At 44.1% G+C, this 9,981-nt stretch overlaps 1 protein-coding gene across 3 annotated transcripts; it reads left to right on the top strand.

The window, feature by feature from the left end:
• The first annotated feature begins 5,644 nt into the window (after positions 1-5,644).
• zfp64 (zinc finger protein 64 homolog (mouse)) lies at positions 5,645-9,534 on the top strand. Of its 3 annotated transcripts, none has more exons than XM_027008278.3 (6): positions 5,645-5,920; positions 6,175-6,336; positions 6,888-7,034; positions 7,117-7,179; positions 7,272-7,523; positions 7,844-9,534. In XM_027008278.3, exons 1-6 carry the CDS (start codon positions 5,899-5,901, stop codon positions 9,310-9,312), a joined length of 2,115 nt encoding a protein of 704 aa, XP_026864079.2. In that variant the 5' UTR covers positions 5,645-5,898; the 3' UTR covers positions 9,313-9,534. The 3 variants fall into 3 exon arrangements, with proteins under 3 accessions (XP_026864079.2, XP_026864078.2, XP_081561036.1); XM_027008277.3 differs by having other exon boundaries at positions 6,175-6,345; XM_081704910.1 differs by lacking the exon at positions 6,175-6,336.
• Positions 9,535-9,981: the final 447 nt, after the last annotated feature.

Raw genomic sequence — 9,981 nt, 5'->3', positions numbered from 1 at the left:
TTTCTATAAGTTGCTGTAGCTATATGAAGTAATAGGCTAATAGATAGTAATAACAGCAGCAGACCCCTATATTAACTATACATACTGTATAGAGCCCAAATACAATAAATAAGAATAATGTCCCACATCTTACATACTGCACTCTTCAAACTAGCAAAGCAAACAAAAATGAAACAGAGAAATACTTCATATTTAACTGGACTCTGAGTGGGACGGAAGAGGGGGGTGGGTCTCTAGTAAGCGCATTTGAAGTGCTTGGAGAGTTGGACCATTCTTGGGCTGGAACCAGCTATTAAATTGGTTTAAAACTAAAGTTTGGTTTCTGTGACTCTGGTCTCACTCCAGTTTCTGACTGTGCCAAGGATATGCACTTCCCTGTAGATAATGAAGCACCCAGTGGATTTTAATGTCAAGTTTAGTCTTTTCAACATTGGAGTACCGAATGTTGTTGCGAGTGATTAACTTGTGTTCAGTTACACTCTAGTTCTTCCTTCCAAAGCTGGATATCATATCATGTGCATCACTTGGCCCAGACAATCAACCCAGATCTGCCATGTGATGTGTGTGTTTAGTGAGTGTGAGTGTGTGTGCGCGTATGTGTGTGTGCAATCATGTAGACAGGGTCAGAGGCATCTGATGTTTCCCAGACAATGCCTGTTTTATCTGATGCAATGTCGGCAGCTGTTGACTGCTGGAATTTCTACTCTACATGTGTATATAATTTGTCATGCAGCTCCAACCAAACATCAGAACAACTTTGGAACATCCTTTCCTGTGTCTCTATTAATCATAAACAATATCACTCTGCTGAATACACCCTTGAATCTTACTCTTGAATCTCCCTTTTTTGCTCCCAAAATTCGTTGCACACGGAATTTAAAAAGATTTGATCTGCGAGTTTTATTCATCATTAATATTCGGACATTAACTGGGGGGCAGTTAATTCGGACATTAACTGGGGGGGGGGGCAGTTCATCTCCTCTCATCCAGACTCGCAAAGTTCTCCACTTATCTCATGCATTAGAGATAGCAAACTCTTTTTATCTTTTGTTGTATTTGTGGGGATGTCAGACAGCAAGTTCAAACAGACTCCATCTTAGCCCTCTTTTTCCATAAACATGGGGCAAACAGGACTGCTTGACTGATAATGTTAACATTGAATAACATCTGTTTATGGGATGTTGAGAAATTACGGAAACTTAAAATGACAAGAACTTTAATAGACTGTTAAAAATCGTCCTGTAGGGAGCTCTTTTGAAATATTTGTTTGACAATATGTTGATGAAGCCCGTTTTCCAGTCTATTGCATGGCTGGTAATGTACACAGTAAGAGCAGTGGGTCACCGCTTGCATACGGGTCAGAGCAAATAAAAACATTTAATAATTCTCATTCTTTGTAGAATATTCTGCCATGTCCTAACTTTTCATTTTGAAGTGGTTTACATTGCCCAGACTGGAAGGATCACTAACACTGGAAAGTTTTCTTCTGAAGATGTCCACACTTACTTTTGCTAATTACCCACACACAGCTGTTACACAGGTAATCTGCAGTCTCGATGGTTACGCAAGCTCAGTAACATCCTGATTACCTGCTATTACTGCTGAGTTACTTTCAGTTTTCAGGCCTACATGCTGAAGTATAAAACCACGCACTCACTGTATTTAATCGGACACAAACCTATCTAGTGAAGGTCATGTTTACTGCCAGTGTCATGGTTTATAGTGATTTATTCCTTAATTTTTTCATTCTTTTATTTACATTGTTCCTTGTGTTGAGACAAAGCACATAGCTATTTTTTGCTTTCGTTGATCTATAATCCTACAACATTCAATTTAGCAAGATTCTATGTTTAAGAAGTCATCTGACTACTCTCTGTATTTTGTTAATGTAGCCCATTTTTAATATGCCTGTTCAAATACACAATCCCATTACCTGTATGTATTATGTTACTCACCAACCCTGCAAGCCAAACACTTATTAATGCCTGACAGATTGATTGCTGTTAAAGATGTAAAGTCACCTGGGAGCTTTCAACTTATATAAAAGGGAGATTAGTACCACATTATCAGTCGTTTACACAGAGTAAGGCAATCATCTGTTCCTGCCCTAGCCGAGCTACCACGCCCTGACTCACCGCCTAATTCAATCAAGTCTGCTTGGCTCTGAGGTCGACTCCGCATCGTTAGCGAGGTCCTTATCTGTTCTTGACATTAGGGAGTAATTACAGAGTGAAATGTGCAGTGTAATCTGGACTAATATGTCTAGACAAATAAGTAAATTCAGAACACATACTTATTTCAAGGAGCCTTTGTTGTATGACTGAAATAATACTGTACTGGAGAGCACAATAGCTGCACAGTAATGAGCTCCCTCCAAATTCCTGCATAGGAAAGATGTGAATTAATGATGAACAAGATTACTCAGAATCTTCCCCATCAAGGCCTAAGTAAAAAGCCCTCAGGTGACTAAGAATGATATGTAAATGTTTTATCAAAATGTAACCAAGAGAAACTTGGACTTCAGATATTCTCTTCAGATGTGGAGTCTAAACACTAATGGAGGCAATTAAAATGCCTCGGTGCAAAAACAGTGCAAACAATGAAAACAACTAAGGCAGCACAGAGGGCCATTGTCAGTACACTCAACTGAAAATTAGCTCTCCAAAGTACAAAGCGCTTTTCACCGCCTCAAACAGCATGACCTAAAAGGTATTCCAAAATGGAAAGCGTTGCATTGGTGCCACCCGGTGGTTACCTAATGTCATTACAGTTGAAATCTTGCAAGTTAGTCTGCAATTAAAATTCACTGCTGCAACTCTGACAGCAATGATGCTTTCTGACAGCCTGTGGCCATTAGGCAGCTGTACACAGCTGGCAAGCTCAGCTGGGCTAATATAAAGTGGCAAGGACAGTCTCCTCCATATTGTTGTTCTTGTCTCACTGGGAATTAGAAATCCATACTTGTGTACACACACATTTCCTATTTCCTATATCCACAACCCAAAATCTAGCTTCACCCTACAATCACACAAAGATGTAAAAAATTATCTATTTTTTTCTTCCTTGTAAGTGCGTGTGACAGCATGTTTTTGAATTTCGCAATGGCATGTGGGCATGACTCTGACGTCACAACGATGAGCCTCTACTGGTATAGCTTGTTAAAAGAAAAAGGAACTGCATTTGAGATTGTAAGATCTAATTGCAAATCATGAAAGCGACTGTAAATATTTTTGAGAGTTGCTGAGAGTGAGTGAGTGAGTGAGCCAATGTAACACGTAAGGATTAAACACACAGCCGTCATGCTACAAATGTAATGAACAGTGACACTAAATCAAAAGTTAAAATCATTAAGTCCATACTACGCTTGGGGCATCAGCTCCAGCCCTGAATTTTTTAATTAGTTCATCATGCAACTGCCACACATTTTTGATGTGCTCTAAAAACGGACACAAGATGGCGCAAATGCGCAGTGGTTGGCTTGGCCCTTAAAAACACATTGGCGAACGAGTTTTTGGCTGAATAACTTTGTCTGACTGTAGTCTTGAAAATCTTGAAAATTAGGAGATTATGGCATATTAGATTTCCAAAATCATTAACAAAAAGATTAACAAAACATTTGTTAATTTATGAAACACACATGCAGCAGAGAGGAACGGCCGGGGTCCATTGGGCTTTGTGTTACACAGTGCTTCTTTGGCTTATGTTGTGACAACGGTCACTGAGGGGTTGTTGACAGAGTGAAGGGAGGGGCACAGCATGGACTCCCAGGATGCAGCGCACCCCCTCCGCAGACTGTATTTGCCCCCAAGTGTTACGCATGACACTTCACAGTGATGACCTTCAGTCTTCATGCACTGGCAACATTATAACATTGGATGGAGTGAAGGCTCACTGGCATCCCCAAGGATCAGTGCATCATCAGCCTGGACAATGTACTGGTCCACGCAAGAGAGACAAGGAGGCTGAGCGCACGTTCGCGGTTCGACACGCTCAGCACTGTGAGGCGAGTTCACTGCAGACACCGATACCAGTGACAAGAACATCGTCGCCATCCTTTCAGAGCTGCAGGACGGGGTTGAAAAGGTTATTACTACAGTTGGCAATTGAGCAAACCGTAGCGTCACGAGGAGTGAGCTGTACTGCTTCTACATCCAACACCATGCAGGATGCCTACATGGTAATGCCGATCACGTGCCACAGAAGATTTAACTGAGGCGCCGCCCCAAAGAGAGAGCAGAGGCACCTGAGAGCCGATCCGCTGCTGCTGTCAGCAGTCCCAGTAATACCGGAATTGATGCCGTGAGCTGTGGGGAGTTCCAACGCACCCAGGAGGACAATGTAGCGCTCTCCTGGGCACGAGGATAGCGTCAAGCAGAACGAATGCCTGACTGGGCAGACATTGCATGGATTCTCTGCTAAGGTGCTTCGTGCTGGCTGGGATAGCCTCTGGGTGCAAGACAGTCTGCAATACCACGTGTGGGAGGAACCAGCAGCATGGAAAGTCTGAGGAAGTCTGAGGAAAACCATTAGACATGGTGCACAGGGTGGTGTGGGGGCCGTGTCAGCAGTTCTACTGGTCAGGGCTTTGCGTGCACATTGAGCTATATGTGCACTGCTACGACCCACACACAGCGAAGAAGAGGTTGTTACACCTTGCTTCAGTGTTTGCATTCCAGCACGTTCAGGAGAGGGTCCAGAAGAGGGTTGCCGTAGGCCTGGGTCTCTTTGCCACAAGCAGTGACCACTATGTTCTTGTGCCTATGGATTACTTTACGAAGGGGCCCCAGGCATATAAGGTCCCACACCAGAGCACAATCACAGTACTGAAGCAACTGGTGGGGCTCTTCTGCCAGTTTTCCTTGTTCCAGAGAAGCTCCAGTGCACCTCCTCCACAGATTGTATTTAGTTTAAATATTAATATATGCCTTTAAGAGATAATTAGTAGTTATTTTTATTAGAGTGCTTATTACTAGTTGTTACTGTTTTTGTGAAGTTTGTACTTTTTGGTTAACCCTTCCCATATTTTCCCTACATTTTCTATTTTTGGTTATTCTGTTTTAATATAAAAGTTCCTTTCATTTGAACTAGAAAATGGAGTTTTCTCATTCTGCTTCTCAGCTGATGCTACAATGTTTTCAGAGGACCTTTGAACTAAAATTTTTAGTTCCTCCTTAATAATTTAATGTGTATCACTTATCTTGGAGCATGTTGAAGTCAGCTAAACGCCATAAATGTAAATGTATATTATTAGTGACAAATGTACTGTTTAAACATCAAAATTACTGATTTAGGTATAGTGGCAAATAAATTCTTAAAATGGAAGTTACTCTACACAATTTATGTGAAAACAGTAGAATGTCAAAATATGAATGTCAAAAAATGCATGTATAGCCTGCTAATGTTTACAGCTATACTTAACTTAAAAGCCTTTATATTCCAACAAGTTTTTTATTATTATTATTATTTGCCGCACAATGCAAATAATATGGACAGTGTATTATCTTTGGACATCATTCTCTCCATGTGTCGTCTTTTCCATAGTCCTACCGTTACTTAAGAGAAGCACCAACACTGAAGATGGCAGTAATGCGTTTGGTCAGCACATGAATTTTGTGCAGGCGAACAAATTATGTTTACCGATAAGAAGTTATCACAGTGTCGTAAAGTGGTCGTGCCTCAAAAGAAGTATCCCGGTAAACTCGTCCGCGTTTGTGAATAGACAAGTCTCACAAATGGGTTGAAATAAAACAGAAATCTTTGCAATACACCAAACGTGGCCTTTTAGCTAAAATGATACTGATGAAATAGCTAAGTTAGGTTAGTTGGCTAAATAGTTTCATGGCTGTGCCAGTGGTCGCTACAGAGTTGACAGACTAACAATACGCTGCTGCCGGCTAAATGGCATCTTTCAGCGGCGACGGTAAGTCTGTTTCCCTTAGCTTTCAAACACGCTTCTCGGAAAAGAGCGGAGACCTTTTCAGCGTTTCAGCGTTCGTTAAACCATTTAGCTAGCCTCGGGACTCGTTACCTTAAAATTGCTGCTTAAAAAGTCTTGGCACGCATTAACAGTAAATCCATCAAAAAAAATATCTCAGGCTAATGTGGTATAGTGTTAAAATCATGATCAATAGAAGTGGCGTAGCTCGGATTCCTCAGAAGATTTGCTGTTTGCAGGGATAAACCATCTGCTGATGGAGGTGAGCCCAGACATTCACATCTGTGGCTTCTGCAAGCAGCAGTACAACAACTTTGAAGTTTTTCTTGCCCACAAACAAAATGGCTGCCAGATTCCCACAACAGACATATCATCCCCAAACTCCGGAGCTGCTGGGGCCGGTATGTCAGGTGAAATTGCTTTGCTTACATTGAGTAAGGCTTGTAAGATTAATAAAAGAGCCTTAGTAATATCAAGCATATTGACACCTAAGCAGTAAGTCAAGCACCTCACGTGATTTGGAAAACTTCTGCTTGCTTCAAAATTAGAGCTTGAGCAAAGATTCAATCAACTTAGTGTACAAACATGGATTTACTGATTCCTTGTGCTATCTGATTGCTTTTTGTCACATAAACAGAAAGTTTCAGTGTGGCTCCACCCACAAGTTTATGTCCATTAACCTACTCTAGAGGTTACTCCAAGCTTCATTTTATGACTGTTAAACTGGAAGTTGATTGGGCCAAATTGGGAGTTCATGTTTATGCCTGTTTCAATAAGACAAATAAATTGGCATGTTTATTGTGTAATGGTCAACCCTTAGTCTGCGCCCATTACATTGCTTTGTGGTGGTTAAATTTTTGGATTACAAATCTCCTTGAAGATTGTTGTTGTTTTTTTGTTTGTTTGTTTGTTTTGTTTTGTTTTTACATTTGTTTGCTTGTGTATTGCACAGAGTCCATTCAAGAGTTTGCTCTGGAGGAGGCGTTTCAGGCATGTGTATCCAAAGTTGTCAAGAAGAGCATGTCCAAAACACAGAAAACATCCTCCAAAAAGCTGAAACCTGCACTGGCTCAAAAGAGACACATTTGCAGCTTCTCAGGTGTGTGTGAACACCACAGTAATCTGATCTGGAATGTCCTGATTTGTGCTGTCTTCAATCTTTGTGGGCTATTTACCCATAGGTTGTACATTCAAAACACAGTATGGCCAGAAAGACATGGAGAGACACATGCTAACTCATACTGGTAAGAATCGGCTCCTCTGTCATCATCTCGGCTCGTTGACGTGACCCACCTGTGGCGACCTCAGAGTGAAGAGATCATTCCCTTCTGTCCAGGTGAGAGGCCTTTTGAGTGCGAGCTATGCCACAAGCGCTTCAGCCGTCGGGACAAGCTGAACCTGCACAGCCGGTCGCACACAGGCGAGAAGCCACACCGCTGCAAGCACTGCTCGTACGCAGCCGCTGACAGCAGCAGCCTGAAGAAACACCTGCGCGTGCACTACGACGAGAGACCCTTCAAGTGCCAGATCTGCCCGTACGCCAGCCGCAACTCCAGCCAGCTCACTGTTCACCTGCGTTCCCACACTGGTCAGCGCTGCCCCCCAACACACCACCCACAGTCCTCTTTGTCCTTAGCTTGTGCCGCTTAAAACACTGCCTTACGTGCTGTAATTTTGTGTTGTGTTTTTTTTGGGTTTTTTTTTACCATTTTTGGTGGTGTCATAATGTAGTAATGGTCTTGCAGTCCATCAATACTTCAACATATAGAGTTTGAGGCGCAGCTTTTGTGAAGCACAGCTTCAATTATGGAGTTCGTTCACCCCGATGCATATATGTGGAGTACATGGTTGCATCTGAAGAGCTTGCCCAGAGCTTCCCTCTGTCACTCACTCTCATTTCCCCTGCAGGTGACGCCCCATTCCAGTGCAGCCAGTGTGACGCCAAGTTCAAAATCAATTCGGACCTGAAGCGCCACAGCCGGATCCACTCGGGTGAGAAGCCCTACCAGTGCGACCTGTGTGAGTACCGCTGTGCCATGAAGGCCAACCTGAAGTCGCACGTTCAGCTGAAGCACGGCGCAGCAGGCGCCTACAGCTGCCCGGATTGTGACTTTCGCTGCTCGGCCAAAGCAGCGCTGCGCCGTCACGCCCGCCAGCACCGGCCCGCCCAGCCACTGCAGTGTGCCCAGTGCTCGTACTCATGCTCCAGCAAGGGGGCGCTCAAGATTCACGAGCGCGTACACTCGGACGAGCGGCCCTTCGCGTGCGAGCGCTGCCCCTTCGCCAGCAAGCAGCGCAGCAACCTGCTGATCCACCGCCGCAAGTGCCACGGTGAGAAGGCCGAGGGGCGAGGCAAGGCGGGCCGGGGGGGCGGGGCCGGCGAGGAGCCGCCCAAGCCGCTCAGCCCGCGGTACCGTGCCCGGCTGGAGGCAGCTCGCGCGTTCCGCTGCAACCTGTGCGATGCGTCATTCGTACGGGAGGACTCGCTGCGCAGCCATAAGAGACAGCACGGTAACGGCCAGCATCAGGGGCTCGGGGAGAATGCTGCAATTACACAGGCACAAAGCACGACCATGTCCTCAGCTAAAGCAACAGTGCAGGACACAGGCCAGGCTTCCTTGGCCTTTGCGGGAAACTCACTTTCTTCTTATAGCAGCACGCAGCTTAAGATCATCGTGGCACCCTCTCTAGGCCCAGAGGGCACATTCATCCAGGCTTCAATGGACGATCCCTCCTCCAAGCCCAGAGCGGTCCTGCTTAGTTCTGAAGGGCAGGATGTCCTTCTGAACCCTGTCATACAGCAGGTCAACTTGTTAACACCAGTGCAGCACATGGCCCCACCAGCCGAGGGCAGCCTAGAGCATCAGACAGTGTTACTAACTCACATCAGTCCCAGTGAAGAAAGTACTCTTCAAGAGAATCTGCTGCAAACAGCTGTCTCCTCCCAGACCACTGACCCAGCGGAGAGCTTTATCAGCACCTGTGCTGCACCCTCTACAGACAGCGGCCACACATTCATCACAGCCTGCTCGGACCTGGACAGCCTCCATGCCCTTATCCAGCAGGGCGGCACCGAGGTCACTGTAGTCACCGAGGGCAGCGCTTCTGTCACTGCAACGTCAGGCCCTGCCTTTTCTCCGCCCCTCGACATTGACAGGCCGCCTTCTCAGGATCTACCCAAGCAGTCAGGTGACTGTGTTCCAGATGAAGAGGGCAGCTTGGTGATGAACGGTTTGGCTATGGAGCCCTCTAGCACACTTCTTGTCCACAGTGTTCCCCTGTCCATCTCCACACAGGACCAGCAGACTCCCATATACCAGCTTTCTCCCCACAATATTTTCTCAGACTCAAACACAGCAGACAGCAGTGAGGACTGATCAGAGCACAAGTGCTAATACAGTTTTTTTAGTCTCCTTTATTTGTTTACATTCTAGTAAAGTTTTGTTTTTGTTAGAAGAATTCATGGCATGGAGATCTCTAATTTTTAACTATTATAGTGTTAGCAGTTGTGGACTATGGAATTTAAGTTTTTCGATATGAAGTGGACTATTTTAATTTATATAAAAATAAAATGACACATTTGAGTGATTATTTAACCATTTTTTTCTCTTGTCTAGTCTTTTAAGGAATCTTTTAAAACATCCTGTCTCTTTCATTTGATTCATTGATAATAATAATTATTATAATAATTCCAGCCCAGTAAACGGGAAAAACTTTTAATTTAAACTGGCAGTCAAAAATAATTAGTTGTACATATGCAATACACTGATGCTTAGCAAGAGTTTTGATGTGTTTGAAGGGATCTATTTATGTTTGCTAAAGTGGTTACTATGTATAGATTCCTTTGGAACAGTATTCAATAGCCAATGTGCTCTGTGCTCCAGTCTCCTCTAAACATCAGACTGGCTGCAGGGTTTTCTTTTTTTTCCTCTCCAACAAAGCTAGCAAACACCTGATACAACTCATCAGTTGTTGGAAGCATTGAGAATTAAACAAGTGTAAATTAGATGCATGTCTTCTTGGTTGGGGTCGGCCCTTTCGACATC

This window comes from Electrophorus electricus, chromosome 21, assembly GCF_041902795.1.
Source record: "Electrophorus electricus isolate QZ-2024a chromosome 21, ASM4190279v1, whole genome shotgun sequence".
Lineage (NCBI taxonomy): Eukaryota > Metazoa > Chordata > Actinopteri > Gymnotiformes > Gymnotidae > Electrophorus > Electrophorus electricus.
Note: the sequence above shows the minus strand (reverse complement) of the source record. Positions and strands in the feature narration are given on the sequence as shown.